Consider the following 24,195-nt stretch of genomic DNA (forward strand, 5'->3'; position numbering starts at 1 on the left):
AACTGCGGGAGACCTCTTCCATCGTATCGCCATCTTCTTTGTGGCTATGGAGTTAGAAATCGAGTCGTGGATGTATCCGGAGCACAAACACTATTTGGATGGCTTCAATGCAAAGCCGTGGGCGCTATCTTGGTTTTTTTGTTTTGGAAGTTTTTAATAAACCATATATATTTTATTTTTTATTTTTATTGCATAGTTATTTCTCCCAATAACCGTCTGAAAGGGGCTATTTCAGCAGGGCTTCCCCAGCATGGTATGTGGATGTCAGGGGAGCGGTTTCCCTTGCCTAAACCCACTCTCTAGAAGACCAGCCACAAATTTTGGTACAGCTGCCCTTCTAAGGGCCATGTCCTACTGTAACCTGTGTAGCCAGCCCAAATTTTCACCAGCAAAATGATTTTCCTACCTTCCCGAACGCATTGCAGAAAAAGCACATTAAAGCTATGCTATCGGATGCTGTACTACGGAGGTATCCTTAAGTCATACGATTCCTAGAGGAGACCACCTTTTGTAATTGATTCTGTTGCTTTCCAATTGTTCTCTTTTTTTTGTTTTCTGCACCTTTTGGTATCCTGCGTTGACATTCTGACTCACTGAATCCTTTATTTTTATCTTTTTTTTTCTTTTTTTTTTTTCACGCAGTCAAAATGCAACTTGTGAGCTTGGTACTTGGCTGAAGTGCAGTCACTCATGGTGAAATGTCACTTGGCCTCTTGAATGGAGGACACCACTCACAGCGGAGAGCAGGTGTCTGTCATAATCCACAAAGAATGGAGGCCAGCGGCTTCCTGTCGCGGGGAAAGCTCTGCTGGGGCTTCCACTCAGTGAGAAAGTGCTCTCTCCTGTCCCTGGAGATGTCTGATAAACAGCTGTGTCCTGCACAATGTCACACAATGGACGGGCTGTGGACCAAATAAAAAGCTTTATTTGTACAGCAGCAAATTGTGTAGTGGTCATTTTCAGTATGGAAGTCAAAACTTTTTTTTTTTGTTTTTTTTATTTATTTATTTTTTATAAATGCCTTTTTTGTTGTTGTTTTTGAGCGTAATCTTGTTTTGTGAGCTCTGACCAGATGTGACTATTGTCTCGGGTGAACAATGGAGAGCCTGTAGATTTGTTATTTATGATATATATATATATATTAGTTTTTTGGTGTTTTTTTTTTTTTTTCTTAAAGGGATTCTGACAGCTAATGCATGCTGCCCAATCCATGTTTCAAAGGGAAAAATACGGTACTTTAAAAGCTGCCATGGTCTGAGCTACACTGTAGATTAGTTGGACAGGTGGCTTTCCTTCACTGATCTCTCTCTGCCTACTTAGCATATAGGTAGAGACTGGTGAGAAGCCGCCTAGGACCTGACTGTCCAACTAGACTACAGCGCAGCTCTGCCCTGTCTGTCGAACATACCTGGCTGAGGTCATACCGCCACTGTATGATGCATACTGCTCGTGGTTATGACCACCTCACCATCCACAATACAGGTACCGTAAGGCCCCCGAACACATAAGACTTGTCTGCCGACAGTAGTGTGTATGGGGGCACCTCTCCCCTGACAGATGCGGTACTGCAATGGATCCCAATATAGGGGCTCATGCACACAGCCGTATTCTGGAGCGCTCACAGGTGGGCTGAGAATTGTCTAGGCCCCTCACAACACTTACAACCCACAGTTTAGGTTCCTTGAGCTCTGTTCACATCTGCGTTGTGGCTTCTTTGTGTAATAGAAAGGACAATACTGTACCGGATTCAAGGTATAGTGTATTCGACTGGCGCGTAACATCGATTGCGTTATAATGGGATCTGTTGGAGGTCCTAAAGAGTATCACCACTTTAATAGCAAACTTAGCGTTACTCGATCTGTCATTTGACTAATAGCACCTATCCCTAGTTCACTGTTTAGTGGTGACATCTGCATTTGGCTTAGTGCCCCACTGATCCAGCCACGGGCCCATCCATCTGGTCCATCAAAAGTCACCCTGAACTCATCACTCCATGTCTCTGAGCACTTAACACCTTGTACTTCTGTGTCTTTCTTAGTGGTGGTCGTGCTCAGCCTCCTCACCTCGGCCTGGTCTCTGAGCACCTTGTACTTCTGTGTCTTGTTTGGTGGTGGTCGTGCTCAGCCTCCTCACCTCGGCCTGGTCTCTGAGCACCTTGTACTTCTGTGTCTTGCTTAGTGGTGGTCGTGCTCAGCCTCGTCACCTCAGTTGGCTCTCTGAGCACCTTGTACTTCTGTGTCTTGCTTAGTGGTGGTCGTGCTCAGCCTCCTCACCTCGGCCTGGTCTCTGAGCACCTTGTACTTCTGTGTCTTGTTCGGTGGTGGTCGTGCTCAGCCTCCTCACCTCGGCCTGGTCTCTGAACACCTTGTACTTCTGTGTCTTGCTTAGTGGTGGTCGTGCTCAGCCTCGTCACCTCAGTTGGCCCTCTGAGCACCTTGTACTTCTGTGTCTTGCTTAGTGGTGGTCGTGCTCAGCCTCCTCACCTCGGCCTGGTCTCTGAGCACCTTGTACTTCTGTGTCTTGTTTGGTGGTGGTCGTGCTCAGCCTCCTCACCTCGGCCGGGTCTGTGAGCACCTTGTACTTCTGGGTCTTGCTTAGTGGTGGTCGTGCTCAGCCTCGTCACCTCGGATGGATCTCTGAGCACTTTGTACTTCTGTGTCTTGCTCAGTGGTGGTCGTGCTCAGCCTCCTCACCTCAGCCCGGGTCTGTAAGCACTGAACATCTTGAACTTCTGGGCCTTCCTGGTCTCTTCACATTTTGGTTCTTCTTCATCTTTGGCAGTTCATGTGTCTTTTTTTTTTTTTTTCCCTCATCTTATTTCATCCTAAGTTTCCTAGTGTTCTGTGTTTTCTAGTAAGATGCACCACGTTTGGCACAGCTTGTGCCTCTACGTTTGACAAATTTTCTGCTGCACTTATCTAGTGGTCTTCTCTAGTTTCATATTGACCCAACGTAGGTCCTGCCAACACATCTTACTCTTCTCTCTAAAGCAATCAGATCCTTTTATATCGCAACATCCTGCACTGTTTTTTTTTTTTTATTTACTATTAGTCCTATCTGCTGGTTTTCACCAGCGGAGCACAATGGTGGCCTTTACCACATGGATGGTCGTGCAGAATACCAGACAGCAGACCCCAGTATGGACGTCATCATCGGGGGATTGACCTCGTGGCAGTAGGGCGCACCTGTTCTCTAGATGAGCTCTATTTGACTGCATTGAAGTTGGTGGCCTATTTTTTAATTTATAATCTCCCAACTTTTTTTTTTTTTTTAATAAAACAAAAAAACTTTTGAAACATTTTAAGTGGTAACACATGCGAAGCAGCTGGCTGCAGGGAGGCCGCGGATTGCAAATCTAAACCAGCTGACTGTGACATGGCGGCTGACTGCTATCCAGCCAGAACTGTCTGCGTTGGATTTATTGTGAGCCTTTCCACAAGAATGACACGCTGTGTACTGGAGTAATGGAGTTTCCTGTGCTGCTGTCTAATAACTGGGATATCGAGACTGCGGGAAGAAAATACCAGGTCTATGGCGTTATGTTATCGCAATCATGGGGGGGGGAGGGGGCTTGGTATTATAAATGTACAAGGATAACGCTTGTATAAGGTGGCGGTCACACAGCCATTACAGCCTATTGGTCATGTCCATATCTCATAGCGCTGGGCCGCCCGCCTGATGGAAATGCTCCCCACCAGGAGAGACATCCTAATTCCCCCTACCAACAATAAAGATGAAAAAGTCCTTGAAGTATTAGTTGATATTTTGGCAAAAATAAACACGCATCTCAACGTGCTTCAAGGGTCCTCATTTTCTTGCGAATTCCAACACTAAAAGATCTTTTTGATCTATTACTGGAGATACCAGGTATTCAGAGGGAAGGAGAGGCTGCTCACACTGCTGTCCACCCTGTCTATCTGATCTAATAACGAAGATACAAGAGGTGCTGAGAGAAGAGGCTGCACACATTGCTGTCCACCCTGTATATCTGATCTACTACTGAAGATACAAGGGGTGCTGAGAGAAGAGGCTGCTCACACTGTTGTCCACACTGTTGTCCACCCTGTCTCTCTGATCTACTACTGAAGATACCAGGTGCTGAGGGAAGAAGAGGCTGCACACACTGCTGTCCACCCTGTCTATCTGATCTAATACTGAAGATACCAGGCGCTGAGGGAAGAAGAGGCTGCTCACATTGCTGTCCACCCTGTCTATCTGATCTACTACTGAAGATACAAGGGGTGCTGAGAGAAGAGGCTGCACACACTGCTGTCCACCCTGTCTATCTGATCTAATACTGAAGATACCAGGCGCTGAGGGAAGAAGAGGCTGCTCACATTGCTGTCCACATTGTCTATCTGATCTAATACTGGAGATACCATGGGTGCTGAGGTAAGAGGCTGCTCACACTGCTGTCCACCCTGTCTGATCTAATATTGAAGATGTCCGGGGTGTTGAGTGAAGGGGCTGCATGAGCTCCGTCTCTCTCCAGGTTACAGCAGCAGAACTTTCGACTGCATATTCTCACAGGCACCTGTCCTATTCACGCTGTTGGGCTGGTGTCTGTCAGTGTAACAAGATGTCATTGATTTTAATGTACTATATAGGTTATCCATTAGACAAAATGTGTGTGCAATTTGCTAATTAGTTATTTTGGAATTTATTAGCAATGATTTACCATATCTATTTTTTCCTCATTCATGGGAAAACCCCTTAGGGTGCGTGTCCACGCTCAGGATGGCCGGCGGTATCGCTGCAGCGGAGAAGCCGCTCGGCGCTAAGCCCCGCCCCCTTTCTGGGACGCGATCATGCCGGATGTGTACTGTACACATCCGGGATCATCGCACCCCTCGCCATAGGGCCCTGTGATATTACCTGCGGCGACGCAGCGTCGCCGCAGGTAGCACGGACATGCTGCGATCTGAAAAGACGCGCAGCATGTCCGGAGTCGCAGGGCCGCCGCGTGCGGGTTTCCACGCACAGTGGACACGGGATTTCAAAAAATCCCCTCCACTATGCAGGAACATCTGGACGCAGCGTCAATCACGCAGCGTTTACTTACCGTGGACACTCACCCTTAGTGACCACCAATACATCTTTTTACTGACCTCACGAATCAGACAATGGCTTCCACTGACTGGTGAAATTGCAGCAGTTGCCTACTGTACAGTATAGCTGACACCTTCCTATATCAGCCTTGATTGGTATTGGTACCAACCCTGGCTTTTTAACCCCCTTAGATGCTGCTTTTAAAAAAAAAATGATTAGGGGGGGCTACATTTCCACTGTCAGTAATTGGCAGCGTGTATTTGCATGTGTTCATTGAACTGTGCGGAATCACCGTGCCCAATACATTGGATGGGTGATATTCAGGGCCGGACTGGCCATAGGGCACTTCTGGCAAATGCCAGAAGGGCCGGTGCCAGTGGTGGGCCGCTCAATCCGCCGCCCCCGCCGTCGCATTCAACTATACCGGCGTATAGATGCCGGTACAGTTGAATGCAATGATGGAGGAGAGAGCGTCTACAGACGCTCCTCTCCCATCATTCCCCGCTCTGCCTCTGACACTGCGGGTGCGCGATGACGTCATATCATCGCGCACCTGCTGTGTCCCGGGCAGACTGCAGCTGCTGAGACAGGAGCAGGAACCAGGAAGCAACGCTGGGCACGAGGAGAGGTGAGGAGAGTTTTTTTTTTTTTCTGGACTGTGGGGCCATTCTCGGAGGAGGTGAGGGGAGGAAGAGAAGAGATGTGGGCTGTATATAGTTCTCTGTGGGCTGTGCTCTGTGCTGTATACTGCTGTGGGCTGTATATAGTTCTCTGTGGGCTGTGCTCTGTGCTGTATACTGCTGTGGGCTGTATATAGTTCTCTGTGGGCTGTGCTCTGTGCTGTATACTACTGTGGGCTGTATATAGTTCTCTGTGGGCTGTGCTCTGTGCTGTATACTGCTGTGGGCTGTATATAGTTCTCTGTGGGCTGTGCTCTGTGCTGTATACTGCTGTGGGCTGTATATAGTTCTCTGTGGGCTGTGCTCTGTGCTGTATACTGCTGTGGGCTGTATATAGTTCTCTGTGGGCTGTGCTCTGTGCTGTATACTGCTGTGGGCTGTATATAGTTCTCTGTGGGCTGTGCTCTGTGCTGTATACTACTGTGGGCTGTATATAGTTCTCTGTGGGCTGTGCTCTGTGCTGTATACTGCTGTGGGCTGTATATAGCTCTCTGTGGGCTGTACTCTGTGCTGTATACTACTGTGTGCTCTGTGCTATATATAGTTCTCTGTGGGCTGTGCTCTGTGCTGTATACTGCTGTGGGCTGTATATAGTTCTCTGTGGGCTGTGCTCTGTGCTGTATACTGCTGTGGGCTGTATATAGTTCTCTGTGGGCTGTGCTCTGTGCTGTATACTACTGTGGGCTGTATATAGTTCTCTGTGGGCTGTGCTCTGTGCTGTATACTGCTGTGGGCTGTATATAGCTCTCTGTGGGCTGTACTCTGTGCTGTATACTACTGTGTGCTCTGTGCTATATATAGTTCTCTGTGGGCTGTGCTCTGTGCTGTATACTGCTGTGGGCTGTATATAGTTCTCTGTGGGCTGTGCTCTGTGCTGTATACTGCTGTGGGCTGTATATAGTTCTCTGTGGGCTGTGCTCTGTGCTGTATACTACTGTGGGCTGTATATAGCTCTCTGTGGGCTGTGCTCTGTGCTGTATGCTACTGTGGGCTGTATATAGTTCTCTGTGGGCTGTGCTCTGTGCTGTATATAGTTCTCTGTGGGCTGTGCTCTGTGCTGTATACTACTGTGGGCTGTATATAGTTATCTGTGGGCTGTGCTCTGTGCTGTATGCTACTGTGGGCTGTATATAGTTATCTGTGGGCTGTGCTCTGTGCTGTATGCTACTGTGGGCTGTATATAGTTCTCTGTGGGCTGTGCTCTGTGCTGTATATAGTTCTGTGGGCTGTGCTCTGTGCTGTATGCTACTGTGGGCTGTATATAGTTCTCTGTGGGCTGTGCTCTGTGCTGTATATAGTTCTCTGTGGGCTGTGCTCTGTGCTGTATACTACTGTGTGCTGTATATAGTTCTCTGTGGGCTGTGCTGTATATAGTACTCTGTGGGCTGTGCTGTATATAGTACTCTGTGGGCTGTGCTGTATATAGTACTCTGTGGGCTGTGCTGTATATAGTACTCTGTGGGCTGTGCTGTGTATAGTACTCTGTGGGCTGTGCTGTGTATAGTACTCTGTGGGCTGTGCTGTATATAGTACTCTGTGGGCTGTGCTGTATATAGTACTCTGTGGGCTGTGCTGTATATAGTACTCTCTGGGCTGTGCTGTATATAGTACTCTCTGGGCTGTGCTGTATATAGTACTCTGGGCTGTGCTGTATATAGTACTCTGGGCTGTGCTTTATATAGTTCTCTGTGGGCTGTGCTGTATATAGTTCTCTGTGGGCTGTGCTGTATATAGTTCTCTGTGGGCTGTGCTGTATATATTACTTTGTGGGCTGTGCTGTATATATTACTTTGTGGGCTGTGCTGTATATATTACTCTGTGGGCTGTGCTGTATACTACTGTGTGGACTGTGCTGTATACTTCTACGTGGTCTGTGCTGTATACTACTGTGTGGTCTGTGCTGTATACTACTGTGTGGTCTGTGCTGAATACTGCTGTGTGGGCTGTGTTATCTACTACGCGAGCTGTGCTATAGTATGCAGGCTGTGCTGTATACTATGCGGTTTGTGCTATATAATATGCGGGCTTTGCTATATACTATGGGGAGTATATTATATTCTATGGGGGAGGCCATGTTATGTACTATGTGGCTGTGTTATATACTATTGTGGGGGTATATTATATTCTATGGGGGAGGCTGCGTTATATACTATGGGGGGCTGCATTATATTCTATGGGGGGCTACATTATATATTATGGGGAGGTGGGCTGTATTATATTCTATGGGGGTTACATACTCTGGGGTGGCTGCATTATACTCTGTGGGGTGGCTGCATTATACTCTGGGGTGGCTGCATTATACTCTGGGGTGGCTGCATTATACTCTGGGGTGGCTGCATTATACTCTGGGGTGGCTGCATTATACTCTGGGGTGGCTGCATTATACTATATGTGGGCTGCATTATACTGTATCGAGGACTATGGGGAATACGTTATACTATATGAAGAACTATGGGGTGCATTATACTATGGGAAGTGAATTGTACTACATGGATGACTGTGGCGGTGCATTATACTATATGGAGCACTGAGGATTGTATTATGCTATATGGAGGACTATGAGGATTGTATTATGCTATATGGAGGACTATGAGGAGTGTATTATACTATGTGGAGGACTGAGCAGTGTATTTTAATATATGGAGGACTATAGGGAGTGTATTATACTATATGGAGGACTATGGAGCACATTATAATATATGGAGGACTATGGGGTGTATTTTACTAAACAAGTAAAATGCTGCATATTCGGATTGTTTTTGCTGGAACAAAAAGCCTTGTTGTCAGCAGCACATTGCCAGTGTAAACTGTAGATGTGCTGCTGAAAACATGATACTGTATGGTGATCTATTAGTGATCGTTCTGTCTCATCATTATTCCTCAGCTGGTGGAAAGAGGCCGGGAAACAAGCGTTGAACAACTTCAGTATTGTCGATCAAACTCGTTTAGCGGCCTGAACTCAGCGCACGTAAATACAACAGAAAGGCTTCTGTGTGATGTGCAATATGTTAGCATTTGGGGACCCATTTTAAACTTTGCCTAGGGCCCCACTTTGCCTAAAACCGGCCCTGCCTACAAGTGTACAAAGATATTATACAGTCACCATGTGACAAGTGGGCCTGTGTAACTTCAAATGCCAGGGCTGAATTTTAGTCCCAGTCCGGCCCTGGTGATATTTATCTTGTGGAGACTACTCCTCTCCGCAAGATAAACATGCTGCGGTCTGGAAAGACGCACCGCATGTCTGTCTCCGCGGGTGAGCCACGGGCATCTGTGCACACATAGTGGACATGGGATTTCTTGAAATCCCATCCACCATGCGGTAACATCTGTACACAGCGTCCAACCCGCAGTGTTTACAGACCTTCACAGCTCAGCCAAAGTCGCTTCAAAACTGAATATGTCCCTAAAAAAGTAAGTTTTGTAAATTTCCTTGAAAAATTGCTGCTACAATATTGAACCTTTTAACATCCTAACAAAATAACAGGATATTTTAAAAATGGTGCTGATGTAAAGCCGACATGAGGAAAATGTTTAATTACTATTTTATGTAGTATAATTGTTCAAAGTTTGAATATTTGACATTTAAAAAAAAAAAAAAAAAAAAAAAATTCACAAATTTCTGATATTTTTATAGATAAACGGAGAAAATATTGGCAAAGTTACCATGAACATAAAGCACAATGTGTCATGAAAAAAGTTTCAAAATCAGATCTGTTGAAGCATTCTAGAGTTATTACCACTTAAAGTGACACTGGTCAGATTTGAAAAAGTTGGCCCGGTCACTAAGGGGTTAAAACAATTCCGGAGACTATCACCCGAATGTCACTTTTACATTACATGGCGCTCACCTATATAGTGAAATATCATTGTCACAATCCCTTTTTGGATTCGTGGCAGCTCTGGTTCCACTTTCCTTTCAGAACCAGCGGGGGGGTAATGCCAGTTTTTCCCATGCTGGCAATCTTCTGCAGGTGCAGAGTTGCTGGGTCAGCTGATGTGGGTGGTGACAACTCCCACCATCCTTTAAATGGTCAACTGATGCATCAGCTGACTGTTGGTGATAGTTTCTCTGCGTAGACCAGCCTTGCAGTTGCAGCTCTCTGGTGTCAGCTACTTCTGGAGTTTGGAGTCCTGCTTCTGTGTTATCTCTGGTGTGGAGCTTAGCAGCGGAGTCTGGAAGCTAAGTGTAGTGTTTATTCCTTGTCCATCTTGTTTTTGTCACTGTCCCCTGTGTGGTACCATTTGCGTTGAGGCTAGCGCCCTTGCCAGCCAGGGCAGTGCTAGGTGGCAGTGAGGGACAAGGTTCCTGATGGCGGTTGGGGGGGGGGGGGAAGGACCCACTTAGGGCGTTAGTTGAGTGCAGGGACAGGCTCAGGTTTGAGCAGGAGATGACCATCCCTCATTCCTTATTGGTAGGGCCTTCCTCTCCCTATACCTTCCCGGTGTGTGTGTGTGTGTGTGTGTGTCCCGTCTGCTGACCGACCCCTTGGTGGGTTCGTGACATACATGGTAAGGTAAATGGTGGCTCTACTAGGGGAGCTGTAATTTGTCATCCACTCTTTTTGGAATTGTGTAAAAGGGCACAACTCTACGTACAAATATCCGGCAATGATCCCCGATGGCAGTTTGCACATTGGAACCCTGTTAAGGAATGGTCCATAGTAAAACACACTGGCAGCAATCAGTGGAGAGGATGAAGAAAACCAAGCCCAGGCACTACCACCTAAGATAGCAAAGATCCAAAAAAAATGCTTAAAAAAACTTCTAATCTGTCATTGTTAGAATATGAAACCTACAGAAGGTTAAAACGCAACGCGTTTCAGCTCTCCAGCCTTCATCAGGTATTCTCTAAAAATTCCATGTTAGAAGGTTTTTTTATTAAGTTTTTTTGGATGTTTGCTTTCTTGGTTGGTAACACCTGGGCTTGGCTTTCTCTATCCTCTCTATAGACTGTAGAGGTAATGCTATGAGGTCTCTGTCGGCACCACATATTTTACTAGTCGGTGACCAGGGGGCCAGATGACGTCACTCTCATCTAACAGTTGGAGGGGGAAATTCTTGAGCCTGATAACATTGTACAATTAGTAAATGAGAATAGGACGGGGATTGTTTTCTGCTGCAAAACCTGCTCCAGATTGTGACAGCTGCAAGATTCATATTCATTTCATGATGATGTAACCTCCCTTCATCAAGTTCTCGGTGAACTTGGCGCAAAGGTTAATATTCTGTGGTTTAATGGGTTGTGCACAGTAGCGTAGCTTCCTTGGGGTGGCAGAATGAGCTCCTATGTACCGGATAGTCAGGTGAGATATCTGCCGGCGAAACACTAATTCGGCCGACCGCTAGCCATAGTGCATGGGAGAGTATATTTCTATAAGCAATGCCATATTTATCAGAATATCCATTCAGATTGCGAAAATACCATTACTGCTTACATGGGCATTTTTTTTTTTTTATTTTTTTTTATTCCAGCGTTTCATGAACTAGTATGGGTTACCAACACGCAGAGCTAGAACCTATTTGTTCCCTATGGTTTTTCAGGAAACGAACAGTATTGAAACGTGATAGTGGCGAAGTCCGTGATTAAATATTCCGCACAATCGTGCTAATGAAATCCAGCATCTGGCATCACAAGAGGTGGCGTTGATACATAACGTGATCCTATAAGGCGTCCTTCATTGTGAACATTAAGCCTCGTCACTACCGGTCTACAACTGCCAGTTCATGTTCCTAATCGCATTGCAAAGAAATGGATGACATTCTGCAAACACTTTTTTTCTGTCTATTGATTATTTCACGTGTTGTGGACTCAAACAATAAAATATGGCAAGCGGTGAGGTCACTGTAGGGAAACCAGTGTCCGGATTGTGTTACGAGTGTTTTGAGGCTGAGATATAAGCTTGTTTCCCTTCACCACTTGGCTCCGTCTAGGAGTACAGAAATTATCATTATTAGACTAAATCCCCGCGGGATCCGTTAATGACTTTCTTCTTTCAAAAGAAATGAAAGATCTTAGTTTATGTTGCACTTTGCCCATTTGGCAGGTTAACCTTCTTTTCCCACGAGAACATCGTGGAGGGATTTACATTTAGTCTATCTTGTAAGCAGAACTTCCAGTGACCTCTTCTTGCTCATCGTTTTTGTTTTGTATCATGGTTTTGAAAAGTTGGGATAAGATTTTCCAAAGTTCTTACACTTCATCTAAAAGTAAAAAGTTTGTTACTCCCCCAACTCCTTAAAGGGTTGGTGTGCTAGAAACGTTTGTGCCAGAAATCGTAATTGGGATAGGTTTAAATTTTTATTTTTTTTTGCTTTTTAATTCCACAGCGCTTTACAGACATGATTGTGAGCCCCAATGGGGACAGTGATAATCTAAATTCCCTAATAATGTCTTTGGAGTGTGGGAGGAACCGGAGAAAACCCACGCAAACATGGGGAGAACATACAAACTCCTTGCAGATGTTTTCCTTCGCGGAATATTAAGAACACTGCTAACCACTGAGCTGCTACAGAGTGACTTTTTCTCTTTCTTCTCTATCTTCTGTCTTCCTTCAGTGTTTTTTTTTTTTTTTCTTCCTTCAGTCTTTCTTTCGCTCGCCGTCTTTCTTTTGCTCGCCGTCTTTCTTTCGCTCGCTGTCTTTCTCCCACACCAATCAGGGAGCTTGTGGGTGAGTATGTATAGCAAGGAGGATGGACATATAGACTTGACACCAATGCCATTCTGCTGCATGTAAAGAATCATTAGTGCTTTACAACATGCTGGTGAAATGTGTGCACTAAGGCCTCTTTCACACTTGCGTCGTTTGGCATCCGTCGCAATCCGTCGTTTTTGGAAAAAAACGGATCCTGCAAATGTGCTCGCAGGATGCATTTTTTTCCCATAGACTTGTATTAGCGACGGATGGCCACACGTTGCGTACGTCGTGCAACGGATCCGTCGTGTTTTGGCGGACCGTCGGCACGAAAAAACGTTCAAGTGAACGTTTTTTGTCCGTCGCGTCCGCCATTTTCTACCGCGCATGCGTGGCCGAAACTCCTCCCCGGACTTCAGAATGGGCAGCGGATGCGTTGAAAAACTGCATCCGCTGCCCACGTCGTGCACAAATTTCACAACGTACGTCGGCCCGACGCATAGCGACGGACTCGTACCGACGCAAGTGTGAAAGTAGCCTTACTGTGATTATAAATTATTCCTTATGATTTCTTGAATGCTATGTTATAAAGGTTTCCAGCCCCCCTTCCCCCCCCAAAAAAAAATAAATAAAAATAAACCAAAAAAACATTAATGAGCTTTAAAAAGTGTCACATAGCTGAACTATATTCATAACTTATCCAGGTGCTCCCATCAATGTAGTTGCTTCATCCTGGGTCCCAGCAGCTTGCCTTCGACTCCAGTCCTCGACATGACTGGATAGGCGCATGTTACCTGCCGATCGTGCACGCGTCCCACCTGGCATCTGAAGGTGCTGAAGTGAGAGCCCCTGAGAACCCCTTTCCTCAGTGCCTGCACAGGGCATGCAAACAAGACCCTTCCACAGTGTGAGAGGAAGGGGTTAACTGAGAATTCTGTAACTTAGTTTTACAAAATGTGCTTCATTTTTTGGACTTGAACTTGCCCAAATGTGGAGCCTCCTTCAAGCTGTGGCTATGGAGTCCGTACTTCTAATTTGCTCATGTTAAACTTATCTTTTCTCCTTTTTCTTCTCTTCTCACTGTAAACATTTGTGACATCAATGGAAAGTTCATGACCTGAAGACTAAAATAGAAGCTTCCCCCACTCCTGAGAGATTTAGATGTCAAAAACTCCCAGAAGGCAAAAATTGGAAGAAGAATCTATTAAGCATGAAAGAATTAACAGACACGGTCACTAAGTTTGTTTGTTTGTTTTTTAATCTACAGAAGATGGCGAGTGTTGAGCTGGAGTATGAGACGGTTCGGAGATTTAGTACTGCCTGGGTCTCTATTGCAAAAAGAGAACTTGGGAGGTTTCTGTATCGGCAAGCTGCCTCCTAGTTGGGGTCCATCAGCCCAAACCCCATCTGGTCAAAACTAATATGATCTTTGGATCACTTGGTTGTGTAAAGGGGGACCTGGGTGTGGCTGCTGTGACCCCTATAGCTATGGCTCCACTATACAGTGGACACTTTGATCAACTTATCGGACCCTCCTACAGATCTTCCGTTTGATGCTACAATACAGTACATAGTCGCGGCGGCTATTTTCGATGTTGGTTCTGACTTTCTTTTATGTGCAGACCCCATCAATGTGTAAAAATTCAGCGGGTAGGCATAACAGGTGACCTCTCCAACATCTTCTGACCATTGTGAAGCTGATGGGTGAAGGGAAATTGAGGAGAGGTGAATATTTTACTGTAGGGTTACTGCCATCGAAAAAAAAACACTACCACCTGGTCCAAAACCTTTTGTGTGGTTGTGCAGCTCAGATCTATTGAAGTGATTGGTGAGAACCATATGGACATGTTTTTTTTTGGGGAAATAATCAACCAATATTTTCTTATCATTGCCAGCTGCTTCAAAATATCCCATAGGTGCCCAAAAAGATTGTTTGGATAGTTTCTTTAAGATGACAGTCTACCCTGGGACTGAAAAGTGACTGTACATTTCTCATGAATAGTCTTGATATCGGTTGGCCTCCCACTACCTCCTATGCTTAGATCCACGTTTCATTCCCCCTGATGTCACCTGTGCCATGGGAAGCATGGTGGTATGTCTAAACCAAGCCTCAAGCCTTCCCTGTCGGTTTTTTGGTATTCTGAAATAGGAAAGGCCAAGGGATGTGTAATTTAGACTTGCCACTCTGCTCCCAATGCAACTGAGATGGCCATCTGGAAGCCGGTGGGAGACAAATGGAGGGCACCAGGTTGGGTGTATAGTGCAGTGGAAGAAACTGGATTATCTTCAACGGCGTTCCTCCAGTGTGGAAAAACGTTCTATACCAGGGTGCAAAAGCAACCACTTTATTAAGCAACGTGTTTCAGCTCTGTAAAAGGAGCTTTCATTTGGTACCGAAATGTGTTGTATGTTCCATAAAATGGTTGCTTTAGCACCCTGGTATATCTGCTTTTTCTACATCGCAGTTTTTTTCACTTTGCTCTGAAATGGTCCTTCTCGACCACCGATCGGACTTGATGTCTCAGCGCTCACTAAGGAGGTGTTCCCATCTATTGCACAATGACTTATTGGTTTATTATCCATTCGTGTTGACTCCCGTAGAAATGCTCAGTTCTAAAAATTGTTTTTGTGTGTCATGGCTAAGTTGCCAATTTTCCATCCTATAATGAGCAATGATCTTCTCTCCGTATGCCTACATTTCTGAGATGACCACAATGCTTGGAAGTAAATGGTAGAATCTTTAAGGAGTGGAAAGTATGTAGAAACTTCAGCTATTACTCCAGGGAGTTCAGTCGGATACACCCTTACGGCCGATGGTGAATTCATCTCTGAGCTATTCCGTCACAATCGTGGTCGCTGCAGCCCAACCCGATCCCCAGCAAGGAACGTATCTTTCAGCAACCTTCATTAAGCCTGCTGAGATAAAGACGCTGTGGTGGATATTGCTTTTTTGTTAATGGCTGTAATGGATGCTTTCATTGCTCCGCAGCATTGTGATTTTCCGTTGGTGCATCAATCATTTTATTTCATATCTTCACATCTAATTATATTATACCGGGGGTGAAAATTGCTTGACAACTGCACTAAAGTGTAGGCTTGCTTGCCACCTGTCTTGCAAAAAAATGTAGTAATTTCTTTAAGAGAATGGGTTATCTGAAGGTAACTAAATCAGATTTTTATACTAAATGAGATCATTAAATTTAAAAAAAAAAAAAAAATCAGAAATCTTGAAAATTTATAATGAGCTCATACTTTGTTTTCTGTTCAGAAGACTTTTCAGCTGACTCATTATCCTCACTGACAGGAATTACATAACTTAACAATGGATGGAGCGCACATGGATCAACCAGTCCTCCATTCACACAGGCCTCGGAGCCCCAGTTTTCAAGATCAGTGGGGGCCTCCGTGGTCAGACCTTCAGCGATTGGGACATTATCCCCCTTTCCATTGGATAGAGGATAACTTTCCAATGACAGTACCCTAAAGACTTAAAATGGAAAGCATGTGAACCCGGATCATATATGCATAATATATAAATGTAATATACACACACTGGTTTATTTAATTTTTCTGGGGGGGATAATCCGTTTTCTTGGAAGACTCATAAAGGGCCCTAGATTAATTATACACATGGGGAAACATTTGTTAAAAAAAAAAATTACACAAGAAATAAGAACAATATTTCAAAAACTAACAGTGGAAATTTCGATCTGTTCTGTTGAAGTTTTTGGACTCGGCCAGTGCGGCTCTTTCCTGCTTTGTGCACAGACCAAGACATCTGTACTAAATTGAAGACATCTGTTTGCCGAGTGTTTGGCAGGATGACTCTTCCTCCTTTCCCATCTCTGGTGCAAGTGTTTTTTTTTTGTTTTTTTTTTGACATTTAGAAGTTCGGCCATCGTTTCTGGAAAACTGATAATCTGTATTTATGATCACATGGTCTTTAATTTTTAGTGCAAGAGCGGTGCAATTCCAATCTAAAATGGTGCAGCTGCAGGGAGTGGGAGCTTGCCAATAAACATTGGTGCATCATCTATTCATGCACAAATGGGCATTGGGTTTTCACCAAATCACATTCATTTTCACTTCAACTGTTAAATGCGGCATATTTTTTGCACAAAACAGTGGGGGATTAAAAAAAAAAAAAAAAAAAAAAAAAAAAAAAAGTTTATTCCCTAAAGAATTTTGTCTCTAGGCTGCAATTAAACTTTTTATTTATTTAACTCTGGAGTCAAAAGGAATACACTAAATTGTGTGCAATCTTGTGGCTGCAGTCGGTAAGCCTGTAGAAAGTCTTGGTGTAGCATTAGCCTAAGGCGGCATTTAGAATGATGTAGGTATATGTTGTATGAGGCAGTTATTTCGGGTTGGTAGACCCGCGATCAGTCCGGGTGGTGCAGTCCGTACATGAATCATCAACTAAGGCTGTCTGGTCCATAGCTTCAATCGCTCAGGAACACTAGGTAGGAGTTGGACCTGCCATAGAATTATCTATAGGAGTCTGACACCCGGTACCCCCATTGATCAGCTGATAATTGCGTCCATTAATCAATGTACAGAGCTGCGGAGATCCACTCTGTACAATGCTTACACTCAGATATCAGCTAATTGGTGCGGGTGCCGAGTGTCGAAATCTCAATGATCTCTTATTGGTGAGTATTATGGGTGCAGCCATGGCACAGTGACAGCTGAAGCTATGACAGGCAGCCTGACCCCAAAGTACTGCTCCATTGATGGGTGAGGTACATAATACAAGGGGTTTGGGAATACCCTATAGGACTGCTCCATTGATAGGTGAGGTGCGTAATATATGGAGTTCGGCCATACCCTAAAGGACCGTTCCATTGATGGGTAGGGTGCATGATACAAGGGGTTCGGCCATACCCTAAAGGACCGTTCCATTGATGGGTAGGGTGCATGATACAAGGGGTTCGGCCATACCCTAAAGGACCGTTCCATTGATGGGTAGGGTGCATGATACAAGGGGTTCGGCCATACCCTAAAGGATCACTCCATTGATTGGTAGGGTGCATGATACAAGGGATTCAGCCACTGGTGATCTTTAAATCCCGGTGTTTATAGGCTGTTTCTTAAGGTCATGCACTTGGCTCAACAAGCCAGTATATAACGTTAGTTTCGCGCAACTGTAGTATAGTCCTGTTTTAGCTTCGGCATTGGTGCTACAAAGCCTTATAAATTGCGAAACCTTCCCATGAAACTCTACCAGCTCCTTGTGTGAAGTCGTTTCCGCTCTTGTTAGTCGCTTTTACTACATACTGGCATCACTCTATTCCTCGGGGAGAGTTCAGGCCCTTCAGTGAGCACTTGGCAATATGTGCTGCTGGTTCATGGATTTCTGATGCTCATACCATCCTTACTCCTCTTTGTGGAAAATTCAATGCATGCTTGGCTTTAATAGACTGTACGGATCGGGATATCGCTTACAGATGCTAAGCTGCTGTGGGGGCTTAAGTTCAATCCTAGCAAGACGCGCCCCCCCCCCATCATCACTGGAGGCAAAAATTTGAATTCTGCTCTAGTTCTGTATCAACATACCTTAGAGTAGGGTGGATTGTCGGTGCTCCTCTTGGTAGCCATCACTTGGAGCACATACACTGATGGATCCCCCCACTGCTATGTGTGTTGTCTTGCATTTTAAAGAGGTTAGCTTGGCTCTATAAATGGTTAAAACAAACATTGCAGTTTACTTGTTAAAATTTTTCTGTTTTCAAGAACAGAGGGATTTTTAATTCAATAGTTTATACAGTTGGGTGCCTACTTTACCGGCCACCTCTGCAACCTATGACATGAGTGGCTGATCTTCAAGACAAGGAATGCAGTTCTTACAAGCTTTGTTTATCATAGATCTTGCCAAAGTGATACTGGATGGATCAGGCCAGCTTCATTGTCGCTGTGCTTCTCGGATGTTGCAGAAGTAAAGCTACATCTGTTAATGGCAATGGAGAGTGGGCAGTTTAGGTCGGCGGCATGGATAAGACTCTGGCCTGAGCTGTCAATCTTCAGGAGCATACCGCCCCCCCAGAAAACAGGAACATGAGACAAAGCAACAGGCGCACTGGAAAAATGAGCTTGTGAAAACTGGGTACGGTACTTTAGGTCTATGGATCTCTTCGCATTGATTTGGAGATGTCCTACCTAACTGAAGATCAGTGATATCATTCCCGCACCACTGACATCTCTCTTCCAACTGTACCACTAATCTTTTTAAAGGCTAAATTATGTGGACCCCCGGCCATCCAGACATTTCTTATGGTGCTCGTACACATTAGATAAATCGGCCAAAATGGTTGTTTCACTTTTTTTAATGAACGATTATTCGTTATTACCAACGAAGGTTCGTTATCGTTCAAAACGCCGGTTGTAAGTGTCGAATTTTTTCTTTGTGCCCTTTATCAAGCCTAGCCGTATCATTGGCTTAAAAAGTCCAATATTGCAGTCTTAGATGTATTTTGGGCCATAGATGAATGACCATTCGTCCAAATGATGAATGATCGTCGGTCCATTTTCATTCAGTGTGTTTGGTGGTCTTAAACCAAAACAATGAGTGTGTAGAAAAAACCCCTTGAACTGAATAGTCTCATCTGATCCCCCACTGCAAAATTTTTCTGAAATGTTAATACTGGGTTGTCATAATGTACCCAAATTTCTGATGCCAGGAACTGTTCCATAATAGATAGTTGATCCAGTAGCAACCAAACCACCATCACTATACCCTAACCCTTCTTGTATAGAAGACGGCACAAAACCATGTATATAAAATGTTTAAAACTGAACATATTAGGAGGAACTTTAAATATTAATTCTCGTGGGTGCTTAACGATAAAAATTGGGAGTACCCAGAGAGGGCTTGACTGCGATCATTCTGTAAGTGATACAATGATGTGGGGTATTGTGATTGCGCTCTGCTATTTAAGCAGTTGACTCAACACAGGATTTCCCTCGTTGCTGCCTGTCACTCAACATCAATGACAATCGCACCGTGCCATCTGTGAGCCCCTCCTTTTAGGAGTAATTTCAGGCTTTAGTGCCCCAGCTGACATTCCTGTGCCAAGCCCTTCCACATAACATTGTGCTGGAGGTTCTCTGGCTCGGACGTCTGCTTTTTGGTGAGTGCAAGTTTTTAAAAAACTTTTTAAACTTGTTTTGCAAACTTTTCACATGGCTTCAACAATGGCCGTCTTCATGTTTTTCTTTTTGTCTGCTGATACTTTTGTGTAGTGATATTACTATAGGGGGGCTCAGTCTGACTCCAGCATTATTGTAAAGGGAGACCCTGATTTTGCAGGAGAGTTGTGTACCAGCGATGATTCTCCAATATGGTTTCTCCTTCCAATATATAACGTTGTATTGGCATTCTGCTTCGAAGGAGCATTCATGAAGGCAAACCTGGTTGGGATTTTGATTTCTGGAGTGGCCATTTATGTGATGTGTATGGTGAGTGTTGGGGACATCGCATAGGCTCCAATGTATGTGCATGAAAAAGAATTCCTCCTTCCCAGTGTTGTGTGACTACCGCGCTCACAGGCTGAATCGTCTTCTTTATAGCTGTTGATTTGACGTATTCTCACATTAGCATTTGGCATTTAGATCTGAATACATTACGACGTTAATTTGCAATTCTAAACCTGCAGTTTTCATATTTTCTATTAGCAACTTGAAATTTTATGCATTTCAATGGGATCAGTATTTTGGTGCATTTGCCCCTTTTTATACATAAATTAGCAATAGTTCAGCATCAATTTATGCTTTTTTTTGCAAAATATATTGCTAGGCTTTATGAAATGTATTACATTTTACTACCAGCTTTATACCCCTTTTGTATAGTCTAAAACTACAGAGAGGGAGAGGACAGTAGTGGGTTGAGATTCGTTGCTTCAGCTTGTCTATTTGTTCTTTATTGACTCTATATAATATATATATATATATATATATATATATATATATATATATATATATATATATATATATATATATCTATCTATATATATCTCTATATCTCAGTGATGTGTAAGTTCTGCTGGGTCATTATAACCACCTTTTTGGGATAGTATAATGGTCCCCGTTCACATTAGGAGCTGAACCTGCCGATTTTTAGTGGGACTGGCTAAGAATCTGTGTATGAGGGTCTCGGGTCTCTCCTGGCTGTCCCCGAGACAGTCCTAAGTGTTAGTTTTCTCCAAACTAACCCCGGCCGAACATGCTGATATCGACAGGTTTGATTGACAGTCTGTTTATGGAGCCCCGACAATTGTAGGAGGAGGTAAGGTTTCGGCAGGTTGGATTTCGTTCTGACTATCCTTAGTTTTCAGAGAGAGAAGCCGCCAAAGACAAGTCTGGCAGTGGCTCTCTTGAGCACACAAAAGCACTAAGCCGTGTGAGCTCCACTGTAAGGGAGCGATGGCCAAGATGGAGGATCGACACACTATCAAGCAAGTAGTCTCTGAGACAAGAGTTACTTTCATTGTAACGGATAAATCAGTGTCTTGCAGACTTGAAAAATGTGATCATTCACGGACTGGTCCTATACAATCGTTGTCGGCAGCATAATCCTCATGTAAACATTGGATGTGCTTCCAAAAATATGAAAAATAAAAAATATGGAGCGTCGACAATCAATTTAATGATCGCTCGTCCCAGTACTGTTTGTGCTGGCTTGCATGAAAGGGCGTTCAAACAACCACCGATCAACTGATCGTCAATCAACACTCGCTGTTTGTGGAAATGTAGCCAAGGCTTATGGACCCGGAGCTGTTGTGGTGATTTCTCTGCTGTTGTGTGATGGACAGGAAGTGGCCATGTTCTAGTAATTACCTGTTTAAAGGGTCCATCGCTGAATGCTGTCAGATAGTGGGTGACTGATTTCCATAGTGAAGTGTGAAACAGCTGCTGATGAAGGCTTTCTTTCTAGAATTGTTTCCATGGTAGTCAATTCCTCCAGGTTTAGTTTAGCTTGTGTGTGTCCATGTCGGGTAATGATGCCGATCGGTCAAGATTCCACCACTAAATTCTTGATTTGCAACCACAAATGTCCTCTCCTTACAGCGATAAATAACAAGATGACCCCCTTTTTGAAATACTGTTTATTTTTTAAGTACCCTGTAAAGGCTTTTGGTGTCGGCCCTAAATTTGGCAAGACAAAGGTTCAACCAACGGTTCAGTCTTTGCCGACTCCACCATACACGTGATGGCTTGGCTTGCGGCCGCACATTCGTGTGGTTTCATTGATGAGAGAGAAGAAAGCCATCACCGGACACCTTCAGCGGTGTCTTATCTTCCCTGAAAAATGTTGACTGCCTTATCCTTGTCTCCCTCGGCATCGTCTTTCGGGGTAGCTCCTACAAAAATCTGATGGTCCGCCAGTCTCGCTGAAATTGGCAGATTCAGCCAACTTTGAACTGATCTGTATGGGGGCCTTAAAAGGTTATTCAGGATTATAAAAGTCTGTTTTTCAGAAATGGCACCACCCCTGATTACGGTTTGTGCATGGTATTGCAGTTCAGCCCCGTTCACTACATTGGAGTCAAGTTGCAAAATCAAATGCAGGCCATGGTCAAGGGCTTCTTTCTCTGGTAGGCTCGACATGTCCATGCATTACACAGACAGCCTGTTCATTTGTGGACACTGTGCAGTACTGTCTTTGCCCTGTGGTGGCGCTGCGAAAGAATAAAGCACTTTATTAGCAGCTCCTCGCAAAGATTAGCGTTGAGCTGACCTCAGGGGCAGCAGGATAATTCTAGAGGTCATCATCAGGGAACCCTTCTTGCCAAAAGTAAGCACTCCATTAAAGAAAAGACTTTGTATGGGGATAGAAACTGGTGATATATATATATATATATATATATATATATATATATATATATATATATATATATATATATATATATATATATATATATATATATATATATATATATATATATATATATATATATATATATATATAATTTTTTTTTCCGTCTTTATTTTGGCCCCTGAAACAGCACCACTCTGGGCCATGGTCTGTGTCCGGTATTGCAGCTCAAACCAATACAATAACCATTCATGTCATTCCATTGAATCACCTTTGGTTAGATGGAAAATAAAATGCGTTGACCTCTAGAGCTTTGGTTTCTTTGTGGGAATTGGCAAAAAACGAATAAAAACTAATTTATTAACTGATTATGAGGCCGGTAATTTTAGGCACCAGCTCAATTGTTCAACTTTTTTTTTTTTTTCTTTACAGAGGTGACGTTAAAAGTCCAGGTGAGTGACGTGAGTACCCACCAGCCGCTCAGTAACGCCGTGGTAGAGATATTTGCCAACCAAGTCTCTGCAGCCACTGGGACCACCGGATCAGATGGGACAGCTCTTGTCAAACTCCAGTACAAACTGGGAAGTCAACTGATAGTCACAGCCACCAAACACGCCTACGTGCCAAACTCCGCGCCCTGGAGACCAGTCCGGTTACCAGGTGGGATATGACATTTTTTTAACTGAAAATGTATAATCAAAAGCTATCCCTATTCCTAGATCTCTAGCCTGTGGCAATGACCACGATGGAAAAATCTCTGATCCCGAACATAAGTGAGGGGTAAATTAAAAAAAAAAAAAAAGGCTTGTAGTTCTGGCTCCCTTGTAGCTGCGTCCATTCTGAATTTGTTGGTAATATTGAACGTTTTCAAATATATTAAATTTTGGGCAACCGTAGAGCGAGAGGAGTGGGTGTTCCCCAGCTGCTCAGGCATTCCTATGCTACCAACCATAATGTTCGTAAGAAAGCTTTTGGAATGTGGAAATGGAAAATGACAAGTTCTTGAGGTAAAAATTAGTTCTTGAACAGGATTTAATTCCCTAAAACATTTATATACGCATGTAGCTCTTTGAAAGACAAGTCTAGCAATACCTTTACATTGCCAGCCCGTTCCTCCATTACTGAGAAATCGGCATTTGAATGGTGGCTTAAGAGTTAGGATTAGTGATGAGCGAGTGTACTCCTTGCTCGGGTTTTCCCGAGTACGCTCGGGTGATCTCTGAGTATTTGACTGCTCGGAGATTTAGTTTTCATCGCGGCAGCTGAATGATTTACAGCTACTAGCCAGCCTGAGTACATGTGGGGGTTGCCTGGTTGCTAGGGAATTCCCACATGTAGTCAAGCTGGCTATCGGCCGTAAATCATTAAAGTTCGGCAATGAAAACTAAATCTCCGAGCAGTTATAAATACTCGGAGGGCACCCGAGTGTGCTCAGGAAAACCCGAGCAGCGAGTACACTCGCTCATCACTAGTTAGGATAGATCTGAAGCCTCTGTCACTCCATCTCTATTCCTGCCTCCTGCTTGACTGACGGCTCCTTTGCTTGAAGTCACACAGCATAGAGGCTGTCAGTCAAGCAGGAGACAGGAATAGAGATGGAGTGACAGAGGCTTCAGATTTATCATAGCTCTTCAGCCTCAATTCACATACTGATCCCTCAGTAACATAGGAACGGACTGGCCATGTAAGGCCTCTTTCACACTTCCGTTTTTTTGCAATCCGTCGTTTTGGTAAAAAAACGGATACTGCAAATGTGCCCGCAGGATGTGTTTTTTTTTTGCCATGGACTTTTATTGATGACTGATTGCGACGGATGGGCACACGTCGCATCCGTCGTGCAATGGATGTGTCGTGTTTTTGAAGACCGTTGTGACGAAAAAAAAAACGTTCAAGGGAACGTTTTTTTTTTTCGTCCGTTGGTTCCGTCATTTCCGACTTGGCATGCGCGGCCGGAACTCCGCCCCCTCCTTCCCGGACTTCAGAATGGGTAGCGGATGCGTCGTAAGACTCCATCCGCTGC

The 24,195-nt window shown here is 44.2% G+C and overlaps 1 protein-coding gene across 1 annotated transcript in view; it reads left to right on the plus strand.

Moving 5' to 3' along the window:
* The window catches only part of FAM171A1 (family with sequence similarity 171 member A1), a 92,779-nt gene that overhangs the window by 21,254 nt on the left and 47,330 nt on the right, over window positions 1-24,195 (plus strand). Inside the window, exon 2 of the mRNA XM_077268246.1 lies at window positions 22,608-22,835. Within this exon, the coding sequence (XP_077124361.1) occupies window positions 22,608-22,835 (228 nt within the window). The remainder of the gene's footprint in view (window positions 1-22,607; window positions 22,836-24,195) is intronic.

This window comes from Ranitomeya variabilis, chromosome 6 (assembly GCF_051348905.1).
Source record: "Ranitomeya variabilis isolate aRanVar5 chromosome 6, aRanVar5.hap1, whole genome shotgun sequence".
Classification (NCBI taxonomy): domain Eukaryota; kingdom Metazoa; phylum Chordata; class Amphibia; order Anura; family Dendrobatidae; genus Ranitomeya; species Ranitomeya variabilis.